This window comes from Ciconia boyciana, chromosome 4 (assembly GCF_034638445.1).
Source record: "Ciconia boyciana chromosome 4, ASM3463844v1, whole genome shotgun sequence".
Classification (NCBI taxonomy): domain Eukaryota; kingdom Metazoa; phylum Chordata; class Aves; order Ciconiiformes; family Ciconiidae; genus Ciconia; species Ciconia boyciana.
In genome coordinates, this window is record NC_132937.1 from 36,561,290 (window position 1) to 36,577,686 (window position 16,397).

The 16,397-nt window shown below is 37.8% G+C and overlaps 1 protein-coding gene across 5 annotated transcripts in view; it reads right to left on the reverse strand.

Moving 5' to 3' along the window:
• IL6ST (interleukin 6 cytokine family signal transducer) overlaps positions 1–16,397 on the reverse strand; it is a 37,920-nt gene that overhangs the window by 20,330 nt on the left and 1,193 nt on the right. For 3 of the 5 annotated variants that reach the window (XM_072861001.1, XM_072860997.1, XM_072861002.1), the window contains exons 2-7: positions 9,531–9,611; positions 8,094–8,405; positions 6,161–6,293; positions 4,714–4,874; positions 4,218–4,369; positions 1,502–1,661 (exon numbers count right to left, since the gene is read on the reverse strand). In XM_072861001.1, coding sequence (XP_072717102.1) covers positions 1,502–1,661; positions 4,218–4,369; positions 4,714–4,874; positions 6,161–6,293; positions 8,094–8,405; positions 9,531–9,597 — 985 coding nt within the window. In that variant the 5' untranslated portion in view covers positions 9,598–9,611. Of the gene's footprint in view, positions 1–1,501; positions 1,662–4,217; positions 4,370–4,713; positions 4,875–6,160; positions 6,294–8,093; positions 8,406–9,530; positions 9,612–10,204; positions 10,309–15,707; positions 15,849–16,397 lie in introns of those variants that run through there. The other 2 variants (XM_072860999.1, XM_072861000.1) reach the window with 2 other exon arrangements.

A 16,397-nucleotide genomic window follows, 5' to 3' on the forward strand; every position in this document is an offset into this window, starting at 1 on the left:
GAAGCAATCAATGAAGTTAAACATGCTGTGGAATGCTGTGGACACAGATCTTAGAAGACACTGAGTGCCCTAACAGTCTCTGTGCCCCTGTCCTGAAGGAATATGGCTAAGTCCAGGGCAATGCAGCACACCTGTAGAACATACAGTTCAGTGGAAACAGACAATGTCATAACTGCTGACTGGAGCATCACAAGGAGTTGAAAGGCCAGCCAAGTTGATGAGCTGGTTGTAGTGTGAACAGATTTGGTGCATGGCAGCAACTCTGCAATGCTGAGGATTTGTTCCACAAAGCAGTGAAGGCTGACACTTGATTGAGGCTCTTAAGCAAGTTTTTTTCAGGGCTATGAACTTAAAGCTTCACCTAGTGGTTTGCTATCTTTTGTGTATTTTTAGTACTAATTGGTTTATACTTTGAAGTTGTATATATCCTGCTTGCAAAGTCCTTTTGTGCAAGACAAAACATGATCCAAATATTGCACCCAAAGAGCTGATGCTATTAAGAAGTTTTCCTCATTAAATCTTGATAGCAGCAATTCAGTGTTCACCCCTACTGCAAAGGGACAGGATATTACAAGTCATAACTACAAGATGACAATTCCAATGATTATGCCATCAAGAAGGGAAATTGTAAAGAAACAGTAATTTTTGTGATTAAATATTGCCAAAGTAAAACCATTATCCACATAGTCTCAATCTTGCCTAAAGTCAGCAGTTTACAGATGGCATTCTCTCCCTTACGCCTCCCAGAGTGAAAACCATATCCACGATGCACAGCAAGACTCTTGATTACTGTGCGTCAGTGTTGTAAACAAGTGGGTACAAGACAGTGCAGAGGCAGCTGTGACTCTGACAAGCAAGAAAGTGTTGTAGATGCAGAATACCTTGGGAACGTTGAGTAAACCAGAGTGTTTTATTTAGATGCTTTGGTGCATAAGAGTCTACACTTCCCCTATGCACATTATTTCATACCATTGCTTTACTAAGTTTGTGAAGAAGCCCATGTACCCTATATGACTACAATCTTCTGTTTCATACTTACTTATGCTTGTTCACCTATGACTATCTAATGGCCTCCTAAACAGCGAGTTGTTTGTAAACTAAGGCAGTCTGTCTACAAAAAAACCCCACAAGCCTTTCACACAAGCAGAATAGCTTCTGTTACAGATGATAACCTTCAGAACAACAGAAACAAGCATAAAGCCTACATATCTTCTAAAAGACTTCGAGAATATAACTTTCTGTGAAGAAAGCTTTTCTTCCCTGCCTCCCATTTTAGCTGTTTTTGGGGAGCACCTCTAGACTAGCTTTATGGGAAGCTATTCTCATGCTCCTTAGAATGCATGGGTCAAATCAGTCAGTACTGAAAGTAACTTAGGAGAACCTTGTTGCATGTATAACCAAACAGCTTAAGCAAGGATACACAATTTCAGCTGGCTATTGCCAAATTGCTGAGCACTCACACATTTTGAAAGTCAGTGACCTACTTCCTTATATTACTTACTATCTTCAGTGGTGACCCCAGTTTTCTCTTCACTCCAGTCACTCCAGTAGCCCACTCCATCTTCCTTCATGCAACGAATTGAAAAGACATACTCTGTGTAGGGTCTGAGCCCTTGAACACTGAATGAAGTTCTTGGTGAAGCTGTATCTTCAGGAGGAACCTATAAATGCAAGAAAGATTTGAGGCACTGATCAAAAACTGTAAAGCTGAGTTCTGTGCTACTACAGCTCACATCCAAGAGGGCTCCCCACTGCATACACACCCAATACAAACAACATAGTTTTTCTCCCCTCTTATTTCCAAAAGCTTCAATTCTCAACCATGGTTTGGTAAGGGATCAGTCACAGTTGTGTGTATTTACCAGCTATAATACAATACATACACTAGAATAGGTAGGCAGCTATCTCAGGACAATCTCTGATACTCTGTTTTCTTTTTTAATTAGTTTATGTCTACCTCTCCTTCCTTCCCATATAATTCCCCTACTTACTGATCTGTAATATCCCACCTTGCGCTTCAGAACTTTGCTAGGTTATCTGCTTGATTAATTGCAAAATACCTGTGCTAGAAGCCTCCTATAAAGCTACAGAATCCAGGATCACTGCTTCCACTGATACAGAACAGTGTTTCTTAACTGACATTGGAAACAGTTTGTTTTAAAGTAGTTTATACTTTTGCTAATAAATGAGTTTATTTTCATAAGCTCTTTCCTTTATCTTAGATTAGCAACTGAATGCCAGGAAGTATTATTACTGCATATGTACAAACAGATGTGTGACATAGATAATAGATGTATGTAGGTACACACACACTGACTCCTTCACATGTTATTTCACTTGCAATTAAGGGGTTTTTATAGTGAGCAACCCTGCAAGAGGAATGACTGCAGATTAAACACACATGCAGGACACTGAAGAGGTTAATCCTGAGTGCAAAGAATTGTCAAAATAGTCAAGTTTTACCACAGCTAAGCAAGCTCAGTTGTTCTAAAAGTTACTATTTCAATGGTCTTGTGCACATTACAAGGGCAAGACAAGTTAAAAGGACTTAACAGGACAATGTAACAACAGATCCTGGAGTTGCAGAATAAGCTGTGTGGGACAGTGTTCTTTACAATATGAATACAGGTGACCTTAATAATTAATCTCTGCATCTAAAGCTTGAAAAGTTCCTCTAAAGGAATACACTACATTCATCACAAGCAGCTGTGTTATGCTACCTGCTTCAAACACCGTATTTTGGTAAGTCAGAAGCAGTCTGCCTTCCAACAAGTCATGAAATTAAGAGTACTTTTGGGCCTCCATACTGAAACAAATGATGGGAAGATCTTGATGAAAAGAGTGTTTCTGGAATACTGCTGCTCTGAGAGAAGGCTTAAAGAAAGCCAAAACGGAGAAGCTATTGAAAAATATGTCCATAGACTGATGTAGAAGAAAAAACCACAACTCTTGATGACATGAACATACTACAGTGGACTAGAGGTAAGGCATATTGCTTATGCTTTTCCACTTCCTGGACTGCATCAGGCTAAAGGAAGGACATCCGGGCTTATGCAGGACAGCCATACTGTATAGAATCATAGAATCATGTAGGTTGGAAAAGACCTTTAAGATCATCAAGTCCAACCGGTAACCTAACACTACCAAGTCCACCACTAAACTGTGTCTGTAAGTGCCACACTTACATATCTTTTAAATACCTCCAGGGATGGTGACTGAACCACTTCCCTGGGCAGCCTGGTCCAATGCTTCATAACCCTTTCAGTGAAGTAAAATTTCCTAATATCCAATCTAAACCTCCCCTGGCGCAACTTGAGGCCATTTCCTCTTGTCCTATTGCTTGTTACTTGGGAGAAGAGACCAACATCAACCTTGCTACAACCTCCTTTGAGGTAGTTGTACAGAGAGATAAGGTCTCCCCTCAGCCTCTGCTTCTCCAGGCTAAACAACCCCAGTTCCCTCAGCCGCTCCTCATAGGACTTGTTCTCTAGACCCTTCACCAGCTTCGTTGCCCTTCTTTGGACACGTTCCAGCACCTCAATGTCTTTCTTGCAGTGAGGGGCCCAAAACTGAACACGGTATTTGAGGTGCAGCCTCACCAGTGACAAGTACAGGGGGATGATCACCTCCCTGCTGGCCACACTATTTCTGATACAAGCCAGGATGCTATTGGCTTTCTTGGCCACCTGGGCACACTGCTGGCTCATATTCAGGCAGCTGTCAACCAACACTCCCAGGTCCTTTTCCGCTGGGCAGCTTTCCAGCCACTCTTCCCCAAGCATCTAGCGTTACATGAGGTTATTGTGACCCAAGTGCAGGTACAGCAAGTTCCAAAAATCATCTCAGCACTGTACAGTGTTTGTCCAAGCTTTAAATGACATTCAGATCAGTAATTTTGCATGTGCATGGGATGATGAAAGTTCATGAATGATCTAGATGTTGCATGTACAAATAAAAATTCAAAATGAACACACTGCAACATGACAGCAAAGAAGTCCACAAAGAAAAGACAGGTCACTGTACTCTAGATTGTGCCAAAAAAACCCCTAGATCACAACCTTCATGAACAGGCCAGATAAGCTACCTTCGGAGGCCACATGAGGCCTAAGGATAATAAAGTGAATCCTCTGAACTGTAGCAGTGAGGGAACTTCTTCTGCAGTTTGACAAATGACTGGGTTACAGCAGAAGAGTGACAAGGGACATTAGTAGTATTACCTGCATCCAGTTTGTGTCACCAATGATCCTATAGCGAATATTGAATTTCAGCTTCATCACAGCTGTTGAAATCCGATTCTCCCAGGAAAGCTTCAGAACAGTAGGTAGTATTCCTGAGTTGACTGATAAGTTGTGTGGAGACAGAGGCTTAACTAGAAGAGAAGGAGTTAGAGTCAAATCTACAGCTGTATTTTATCATGACTCTAGCAGTTGGTACACTATACAGTAACACTACAGTCAAAACCTTTCACAAGCTCAAATGCCTACTGCTTCACACTAGTTTCTAAAGCAGACTGCTCAACAAGAACTTGCTATCTGATTTGTGATCAAATATCTCACCTTCCCTACCTTTGTCCAGCACAGTTCAAGTTTTAGTCAACAATATTTTGGCAGTGTTAATTTCCGTAGTGAAGAAACGTTAACATACCAATTCAGCGATATGCACAGAAGCAGCAGTTATGTACTACTAAAGCTTTATTAAGAGACATATAGTTACCAATCTCAATGGGATCAAGAACAAGAGGATCAGATTCAGCCTTCCCAAGAGCATTTACTGCTTCTACCCAGACCTCCAGGTTAACAAAGAACTGAACATCAGTAATCGTACAAGAATTGTTTACAACTTTTGGTATACAGTCAGGAAAGTTCTCTTGTGGCCTAAAAAGAGAAGGAAAAACAAGGTATAAAGCAGTAAGTTTGGTTTCCTTTAGAGAATCTTTTTAAGTAGATCAGAGTGATCAATCAGTTTAGCTCGTATGTTTCCCCTCTGCCATTACCTCTGTAAGCAGAGGGGCAAGAAGAAAAGGTGAAGAGATTGGAACAGCTTGTTCAGCCACAAATGCATGATTGCATTAGAACAGAAACTAGAATAAAATCTCTTGACTTCAAGTCACATATCTTCAAAAGCACAAGCCACATTATTGTAATTATAAAGTTGTATAAAAACCTGACTTAACTTAAAAAAAATGAAGATCGAGAATTGATACATTTACTCAAAAGCAATATGGCTAGTAACTAGAAGCATATTCATGCATTAGAAGATGTAGTCCGTATTACCTGCATACCCTTAGAAAGTACAGTGTTACAGCTGCAATGCGTCATCATTTCTGTTCACCATCTTCTGCTATACTAACAGCACATAGTTCTAGGGGTATCAGGAGATTTGCAAAACATTAACATTTTCTATCTATCCATACTTTCTACTAAACTTGTTATCAAAACACTTTAGTGGAATGGGGTAGATGGAAAGCTGTAGGCAGTCTTTCCTGTTTCCAAGGCAGAGCAACAATTCTGTCCACTCCATTTTAAACTACAAGAGACCATTTGAAGAGTTTGAAAAATACTTAAGTTAATTTGCTTTCACAGGAGAAATACTTTTGCTGAAGCTTTCATGTTAGGATTAATTGTGGACAAACACCATTCTGAGTTCTTAGGAAGTACAGAGTAGATAATACCTCTACGAAATCCAGTCACTATATGTTGGTTTCTCTACTTAGAATCATGGAATGGTTTGGGTTGGAAGGGACCTTTAAAGCTCATCTAGTCCGACCCTCCTGAAATAAGCAGGGACATCTTCTACTTGTTTAGAATGGGATAGAACAGTCACCACAGAAAAATGTAAAATATATAATTTAGGTCCAGCCGCCTAATGATTAGGTGTATTGTACTCAAGCCACAGTAATCACATATTTTTCCATTCTTCAGGTACGAGATAGCTGTTACTCCAAAACAAGTGCAGGAATAAAATTTCAAGTCTGACTTAAAATTACTTGAAACGTGAACTTCTTTGACTCTTCCATTCTGCCCCAAAAAGACAGCAATGCTTCAGAATACTGGATTTAAGTTAAGAACTCTTCCAAAGTATCACAGAATTTCAAGGAAGTTTGGTTTAGCCTTCAAATACTCTTCAAAATTATTTAGATATTCTATAGAGGGCTACTTACCATCTGTATTTCAACCTAAACTGAGTGTCCAGGAATGTATGCCTTCCAGGGTTCCAGGTACAAGTCATAGGATACGTGAGTTTTGACACCTGATGCACAATGCAACTTAAGTTCTTGGGCTTCTCTGGGGGCACTGTACAGAAAAAGTTAGTAGTAACTAATATATTTACACATTTCAATCCAGTTAAGAATCATGCTAAGTGTCCCATTAGAGCAATTTCAGTGAACATCAGAAGTATTTATAGTCAGATTTATTTCTAAAGGAGGGTGCAAAAAGTGCTGGATACCATCCACCAACAGAAGTTAAGAAGCTTAACCAGCTGCTCTGAGAAACAGTAAGCTGTATAAGGAACAAGCACCTGACAGGAAGAAACAGCACAAATTTCCGATTCTTTGAGGCAGAACACCTGGTATCAACCATCTCTAATCTAAATCTATTTTAATTCACACAGAAAAAATGCTAATGAGCACTACAACTGGATTGCATATGCCGACTTTGCCAATAACCTGAGCTCTAAGGCAATTGTGATAGGTCTATTCTCCCCCACCCGAGCTATGGAAGAAGGATGCTTTAGCTGCAAACACTGACAACAGAGATAAGGGTTCTTCATCAATGCACTTAAGTAGTGTGTAACAAACTTTTTCAGAGTGTAGCTCAATTATTTTTTTCCCTTCTTAAATTCAGATAATAGCATACAAAGAGTTTGCTTCTAGCTTTTAGAATATCACTATTTACAAGAGCATAATGCACTGAAAGAATCTTATTTCCTTTCAAACAGAATGCTATTTTCAACAGAACTACCTTATGAACCTTATAGTTTTGTTCCTGAATAGTTGTATTCTTCTCAAACCTGTTGTTATTCTCATTGTTTACAGAATTTTTCTTTAACTGACAGTATGAAAATACAGTAGCTTTAAATACAAATGCATCTCAAGATTCATGTGAATTACAACTGTAGAATGTTATCTTAGGATATTATATCTGTCCTCACCTTTCCATGTATTTTGCCTGTCACACCTTTCTGGTAAAAAATTTACTCCTCAGAAGGTGAAACAAAAACCATTGTTGTTTGAAAGCATTTTGTAACTCATGCTAGAACCACATTAGTTTAAATTGTGAACTCAAGCCAGCCTTTTGTACACAGGCAGTGCAAGAACTGCAATACCTTTTGCCAACACTAGGAGGCAACAAAATTCATCAGCCATTCATAGTCTGGCATTAAGGACACTTGAACACTTACTTTATAAACGGTCCACCAACTAATTAAGAAGTAGTATATTAAGTTATTCATGTTACTTTCTCAAGACCTCAGCCTTGTCTCAAAGAGCACTTGCTCAGAACTATGCAAGTGCTATCATGCTTGAACAAGGAAAGTTTATAATTAGTTAAAAGTAATTTCTTATGTATAGAGGTAGAGTAATCCAAATAGCATGGTCCATCCTTAAGGCAGTTCAGGTTAGCTTTAGTGATACAGATGGACTAAATATTTCCCAGTCTGTTAATGAAGAAAACATTAATTTCACATTGTTATTATGAAAGCAGGACATACGACCTTATTGTATTTCCTTGAACACTGAAACAGAAGCAAGAAGAAGTTAGTTATTTCTTAGGATCTATTTCAGCTAAATTCACATCTTCTTTCTGCAATTTAAATCTTCCTGTTTCAACATTTTTCTGTTGTTCTGTTTTCTTCCTATTTCAACACTGAAATACTAAGTATCTTCTGTTTTTTAGAAGACTTTATTCTGTGCATATTTACCACCTTTGATGGCATGTAATTTGATGATGTTTTTATACAACTATCCAGGAAATGAGGGAATGAAAATAAGCATCTCAAAATGTGCACACCTTCTACCGTTTACATCTTCTTCCCCATTTCTCAGAAGCGATTTTCTTAAGACTAGAATAAAAGGCAAGAAAAATGGTACTTACAGCCTATTGTAACTGTAATTCCATAAATATTCTGCTCAATTTGTCCATCTGCCAAAATGTTGCAGGTCAGAGGAGTAGCTAGTGAAGAAGTGTCATTAAATGTGACACTGGAAACTGTTCTGTTTATTTCATGATACTGTTCTTTAGGTACCACTCTATTTTTAATTTTCCAGATAATTTGATTAGCATAGATATTGCCAAAGTCAAGACAACTCTCATTCAAAATGCATAATGCTGTAAAATTGGAACCAAGGGCCAACACAGGAGACTCTGGGATGATGTGACCACATGACTGTACAAGTCCACCTGAAACTAAAAAGAATTGCATCTTTATTAAAAACTACAGAGCATTCCATAAACAATATTGCTGATAACACTAGTGTAATGTTAAAAATAGTACATGGGTCTAATTACTTGACAGTTACAAAACTGAAATGCATTAGAGGACCACCAAGCAGATTTAAGGGGCAAAACCAGTGTAGTGTTCCCTATGCTTTGCAAAAGCGTTTTACCAAGCAAGAAAAGCTCTATTAATAAACAGGGGCCTTTACAGAGAGAGGAGAGTCAAGGATTGAATGTTTAGTATTTTTTGAAGGAGGAAGGTAATACACTTGATGTTACTGTTGCAGTTAAAAAGGTATTTTCTATTGAGAAAGTTACAATAAAAATTTTTTATTAGTGTGCACCTTTGTGGTGGTGGATTAGTTTTAGAATTGCACGCAAACAGCTAAATCCTTGAGTTGTCCATTTCAAAAGCTTCAGAGTGTATACTATAAGCATATTTGGGAATTATAGTGAACTCTGCACATTTGATAGTACGTTTTACAAAGGAACTTCAACACAACAATAAAATGGTGATTATTGCTACAGAGGCACATAAAGAGAAAAGTGTCAAGTTTTAAAGATGAAATAGATGATTGAAATACTGCCTTGAATCAACAGCCATACTAAACATCTTGAGGATGATCATTTGCTACACAATAGCAGTGGCCCATGGCTCTAACTTCATCACAGAGCCTGCTACACTAGTTCACTGGTAGCTTATTGTTTTAACAGCGTTTAGTCTGACCAAGACATGCTTTCAATTAGATACCATTTGGCGTATGTGAAATTAAACTTCAGTTTGCCACAGTGACCAGCTCCAGTGATGTCAGTGCAACCAAAGCAACCTTTCACTGACCAAAGTCACTCCTCACTATCTCTGTACACAGATGAGCAATGAATAGAAGCAGAAGTGAGTATTGGTTTAACATGCATTATTTTACCATAGTATTAAGCGCATAGACTAGCGGTCTATGAGAGCGGTCTCTCTGTCCTAATACATCTTGCTTTCTGCTCTCACCCCACAAGTTTCTAGACAAAAAGCAAGTCTGTGCTTCAAGCATCCAATCAAAGAAGTTCTACAAGTCTCCTGTGTTTGAGACACAGAAGTCTTACCTTCAAGGAAACAAATATTCAAGAGCAGATATAAGCCATGGGCCACCCAGTTCCACCCAGAAAACATGCTGCACAGAATTCCTGTAACAAGAGAAAGTTGGTTTTGTTTTTTTTTTTATTTAAACTATTACTCTTCACTTTAGATCACTGTCAAATTCAGATTTGTATTGATCTATGACAATTTCTCAGGTATCGCATTCACTTTCCTGAAAGAGTTAGTATCTTCTCACTCTAGTGGAAGAATGGGCATATTGTTTCCATTTTACTCACTGCTATAACAAAATCCAATGTCTACTTAAGACAACTGATGCAGTTTAAAGCCTCTTTAATTACAAATTTAAGAAATGCATCTGCTTAAGGTTTTTGTGTCATAAATGCAAACAAACTTCACTGGTACTTCTGTGGGATGTTCAGTTAGAATAAAGAGCGTAACACTGTGGCTCAGGTTTTAAAACAGAAGCCTATGAATTCGATTATGGTTACCATACTTACCTAGCTTTCAAAGGCACCGACATAAATGCTTTGCACAAGGTTCAGGACAACTCAGCACAAAACCACGTCTCATTCACAAGAGTGACTTAAAATACATTTAAGAATTACGAAGCACAACACTTCCATATCAAGAACTGTTGACTACTGTAGAAAAAACATTAACTAATTCTTTAAAACCTTACAAGGGAGTTTGGAATTCCTCAAAAGTTGGAAAGTTTTTTTCAACATCTTATGTTCTTTATTTCTAGATTGCAGCAGAGCTCACTTGTTCTCCATTTTGACAATTCTACAAAACAGGTTAGAGAAACTGAAGCATTCACAGAGTAGTTTCCACTCCAGCTGTTTTGAAGCCACAAAGTCTCTTCAGGATTTCTCAACTGCCAGTTATAAAGCAGCCCTAAATTACTAACAGCAAGTGACCATTCTATACTAAGCATATAAGCTATATTATTTTTAGTTACATTTATGCATCTTTACAGGAATAGGTAGATCGGCTTAGTCAAATAGGGCATTTAGTCCACAACCTGATTTCTAGAAGCAGACTTCATACTGTTCTTATAGCTAGAAACTAAACATAGAATTTCTAGGTTTGCTACTATTTGAGATTGTGTGCAGCAACCCTACTTCTGAAGTTTTATTTTCATTGACCTGATAAAACTTCTTCAGAAACTGGTATTCTGAGCTTTACCCCTATAAAAGGCAACTCACTAAGAAGTTTAAAGGAATCCCTCAGTATTCCCTAGAAAGGAAAATTTAAAAGCTACATTTACAATTATTAGAGGAAAGAAACTGCAATTTATAGCAGGAAATACTTCTCTGCTTCGATTGCATGTAGTTTATTATAATGACAGAAAGACACAAGGTATTTCATATAAATCAATAAAACTAGACAAGACATTTAAGCACTGATGTATCAATACCAAACTAGAACCTCATTCCTTAGGCATCAGCACATCTTTTTTTTTTTAACATACCAAGGTAAACAGTGTAATGCAAAGAAAATCTCTATTCCCAAGAACTAGAGACCAACAACTAAACGAAAGCCCATCTCAAACCTTTACAGCAGTTTTTGTAGGGCTCACCAACGTAGATGTGTTTCAGTTAGGACTAAAATAATATCTGTCAGAATCACTCACCAGTATCTTTGTGTCTTTATATGCATCTATACTTGTGAGTTCATTAGTAAAAGCCCACCAAAATTTCCTATATAGAAATTTTATACTAGAAATATTGCCGATCAGAAGACTTAATTATGTTAACAAGCATTTGTACTTGTCACTAGAGGTTGGTTTTTTTTAACTAAATAACAAGACTTATTTATAATCAGACTGGAGTTGTATGGAGTTAAGAATCAAAAAGCTATTAATTTTTTCTACTTTACACTCAAGTACTCACTGGGCTGGATATGAAAACCATTATACAGTTTTAAGTGCAATACATCTTTACATATTTATTACAAACATACAGCGAGAGAACAAAACCAACTGTTTTTTGCTTATTATGATGTAAAATCTTCCAATATCTGAAAAATAAGGTTTCTACCCACCCATGCCTTTCTGCATGTTAAAATCCCAATTGGTTTCACAAATTTTAATAAATTCACATGGTGAATACAGCCAAACTCAGAAGAGTATTCTCTTTTGATTTAGGTCTTCAGTAACTGAATAAAACTAGCACATAGGAATCCATTTTAGTGTCTTGACTTACTCTAACATAAATACTGCTTGCTACCTAAAGCTTGTTGTGCTCTATTAAGGATAGACCTTAAGATTTGTTATTTTAAGGAAGATTCACTTAAAGCTATTTAAGTTGAACAATTTGAGTTGCAGAAGATCTGAAACTCATGAGAACCCTGGGGGCAACTACAAGCTAGGTGGAAAGAAGCAGCAGCTCCACTTCCTTGCTAATTGCCAAAAGCTTCAGAACAACAGCAGAAGCAGCTTCCACACTGAAGAGGAAAGAGTGAAGCAGATGTAAAAAGGCAAAAAGGGAGGTTTTTAAAAGAATGTTCATTATAGCATTTCTCCCCCATTTGGTATCACAATTGGTGCCACATTAGAATAATGGCAGTGTCAGCTAAGTATTACATCATTACAAAGTTACTGGTTTTCCTTCTGGTAATGATTTATTGCAGGTTAAACAATATTTCCACAAAACTGCTCCAGAACTGCTGGTGTTAAAATCATATTAATTCATATTAAGTATGTCTCCGGTTAAAAAAATACTGTGAGGCACCTGAAGGAACATAAAACCCAACACTTAAAAAGCAATAACCAACTCAACAGAAGTAAATAAAAATATAGAATTTTCACATATTTTGCTCTAAAGTATAATGTTTCTCATAAGAAATAAAATAAGATGATTTCATCTTTTTAAATAAATGCCATTTCTATATTCAACTCTCTTCCAGACTTGGAATACAACATTTTAGTTGCCCGGAGCAGATTCATTTACACATGGGAAGCTGAAGTCCAAATCTCTACTTCTTTCCACTTTGGAAAGTTTAGTTTGTTTTGAGGGAGCAAGGAAACCCTCCACAGTTTACAGTACTTATTCGACCACACTTGGCTCCTGAAAGGCAAGAGAACTGAAACTCATGCTCCATCACCTGCAACGGAAAGTTAAGCGGAAAACCAACCCACCTACAGTACAGGAAATAAGCAGTTGTAACTATAGAGTCAAAATCATGCTACAGTTCAGCATTTACCTGCTTTTAGGCTGTTGTGATGTATTTTATATTTCCCCCCCTGTTGATCAATGTAGTTTGAAGAAGACTGAAGCTACACATCTCTGAACCCACAAAGGGGCTATTGCAATCCCTTCTAATGTGTGCTATTTTTTAAAACATTAGCCTCTCTGGCTTTTACAAGACCAATTCTTAATGGAAATTTAGTTCTAGGGGAAAGAACCAGAGTTACACTGAGCACTTCCATCCATCTTGCCTAGATGAAAGCTGTAAAAAAAGAGTGAAAAAAATATGGTGGGCCTTATAACTAACAAAACAAGGACCCATACTTCAGATTAGACTGAGGAAAATACTTCCATAGAAACTAGTGTTTTCTAATCTGAGCATGTAAAGATGCTCAGGTGCAGAAACCCTGTATATAAGCTATACCAAAACTTTTCAAACATAGTGCCATCATTCAAAAGAAATGCTGCTAAAGACCAATTGTTCACCATTAACTACTTTAAGTCAGACTAAGTTTCAAGTCTGGACAACAGAAAACTCAACAGTTTCAGTGATTATGCAGCACAGCCCAAAGTCTTCTGTTTTACAGACTGGTGTGGTGTATTAGGAATCTAAGGTGAAAGCTCAACCTGATGCTCTACTAACATTGAAGCAGCTAGTCAGTTCAGAAGCTTTTTTTTTTTTGGAAAAAAGCCAAATCAACATTTTATCTATACTATATAGTTGTTGTGGACGACTAAGTGAAGAGGAAAGGAAGACAGAGAAAGAAAATTATGTTAGAAGTTTGTCAGGTTACTTTCATAGTTAAATCTGCCAAAGTGGCAAAGGATCAAAGTCCATCAAAATACTACACAGTAAAAACAACATGGTCAATTTAGAACTGCTGCTGGTGACAGTCCTTAACTTGCAGAATGTAAGTTATCTTAAAGAGGAAAAAAACCTGTTAAAAAGCTGTGATTACTTCAGTAAAGACAGACATATGAAACTCATATGCCATGAGATCACCCCATTTAATCCCTAAATCATGTGGGACTTCTGTTATTCTTCACATCCTGCTACCATTTTGAAAGGAAAGCACTATGCCTGTATGCTACCATTTTGAAAGGAAAGCAATATGCCTTTATGCCTGAACCTTAAAATTGTGCTTCAGGCAGTGTCCTATGAAAAGCTAGTAACGACCCTAAAGTCAAGCTTTACATGCACAAAGTAGAAACAGCACTGAGCTTTATGACTAACCTGTGAGTAGCAGTTTTTGAAGAAATGTCAGGCATTCATGCAAAACAGATATCATTACTTATCCTGAGCAACAGAGAAGTCTTACAAATTAATATTATTTCATAAATCATGAGAACTACCCCAAAATGAATACAGGTATATGTCATATGATGAGTTATCACCTCTCCATTTCAGAGAGGTGACAATTACTTTCCAAGTGACCTACAAATGACAATTTCAGTTTAAGAGACTATAGCCAAAATAACATGTTCTTGCCAGCAAAGCCAGCTTGCCAGTCAGGAATTATAGATAACACCACGACCACTACAGGAAGGTGTTAGGCTAAGGCTCATCATCACATCAATCATCAAAGCCCAAAGGTTACTGGCAAATGGATTTCCAGAAATTCCTCAAAAAAATTAAGAGCTAAACTTACAGATTCAAGCTTACAGCTTACAATCTCTCACTAAGAATCCACATAGCTCAGGCAGATAGAGCAAGGAACCAGTACATAAAAGTGATACTGCACATAGCAGCTACTGCTTGAGGTTTTGTAACAAGCCAGGTAGTACTTAAAGCCCATCTAAAAGCTGTAACTATCCTCAAGGAATTTTGATTACTCAAGCTGTAACTGCTTTCTAATTAGGAGTATTTCATCTGCAAGCTTCCTTCCTTCCTCCAAGCTCACTTCCTTCTTGGAAATATTTATGAGACTCAAAAAATCCCAAACACCTCTAAGAGAATCACTTGAAAAATCTTACCTAACATTATATGCACAGAATATTCTGAAATTCTTTTTAATATTTAAAATACCTATACACAAATTATATCTCTATCCCTTTCACCAAACAGCCAAGTCATTTCTCCACATTACTCATTCCTTTGCCTCTAGAAGGAGGCTTCTCCCTACCTCTGGGGTTTTAGTATAGCACTCAGAATAAAAAACCCAAACAAAGGAGCACAGATTAAAATGACTGAAACACCTCATTAGAAGCACCAAATATTTGCTTGCAAGAATTAAGTTCTTCTTTCTGTACCTTAAACTGCATTTCACTTTCTCTGAAAAACTTCAGATTTTTTTTGCAGCTAGCAAGTAGCTGTAGTCTAAAAAGCAAATAAATTTATACAAAATAATGTCTTAGTATTCCATGTTCTCATCTTGAAGTCAAACCTCCAAAACTGACAACCACCAATGCTGGTTCTCTAATTTAGACAATTCTTGCTAATATAAGAATGATTCTAAAAAAATTGGCCAAGAATTTTATTTGTTTTCATACAACTGTGCCAGTCCTCCAGAGAAACAGCATGGGGGTCAGTGTATCTCCCTTTTGTGTACAGACTTATAGATGTGCATGTATCATCCCCCCCACAATGTACATATAAGCTTTACTTGAGGAGATCACATTTCTACACATGTAAACAAGATCCAAATATTTATTTTTAATGCTTAACTTCTATGAAGTAATCTCAAGTTTTCATCATCCTCTACTACTTTCCTATTGTGATACACCAAAATACAGATTAGAAGTTCCTTAAGTTCATAAGTTACATGCTTTCAACAGATACCTTTTACATATCGTTATTCCTCTGAAAGTAGCAGTATTTAGGAAGAGAAGTATAAATTTAGTGTTCTATAAGGGAAAAGAGGGTGAAAGAAAAAAGCCCATAACTCCCAAAAGTATCCAACCTCTTCAGGCTGTGGACCCTCTTTTTTTTTTCCCCTTCTCAGTGACAGGACAGATCACTAATGACAAAACTATAACCCCACATAATTGTATTACCAGGTTTCTCCTTTGGAAATGCCTCAGAATTAAGAAGCAGACACCAGCTGGCAATCACCTAGTCAGCCTAAAACAACGATGAAAACTGAGATTGGGATTTATTCTCCTCCACACTGCCAGCACATTTGGCAGACTGCTTTCCTTTGTGCCTCAATTTCATCATCTGCAAGATGAAAATGACACCGTTTTTCTTTAGGAAGAGCGTCAGAGACCCACTGAAAGGATGACTGGAGCTCAGGAGCACATGGGAAACTAGCAGATGGCCCAGGCTGCTCACTATACCCGTTCCTCCCCAGTTCCTCAGGGAATCTCTCCGGTAGTTGGACCAAGCGTGAAACAAAGTGTGCCTTTCTTTCAAGGCCAGCAGTTTTCTACCTTCTGGTCTACAGGCAACAAGAACAGACCAGTTGCGGTGAAGGCAACAAAACGTAACGCTTTTCAATAAGAAAACGCCTGCCGATAATATGGCCAAGCTTCTCAGAGAGTTGAAAAAGCCCGAAAGACACGAATCCAGTGAGGGCCGCAGCACCTTTATTAATTAAGACTGTCGGCATTAACAACCACGGCACTGGAGAAAGACCCGGATAATCTTCAGTCTTACCCTCCGCGCCACGCCAGCAGGTCAGTAAAACCGCATCAAGACAGGGGAAGGGTTGCGGATGGGGCACCCCCAGCAGCAGGTACTACGCA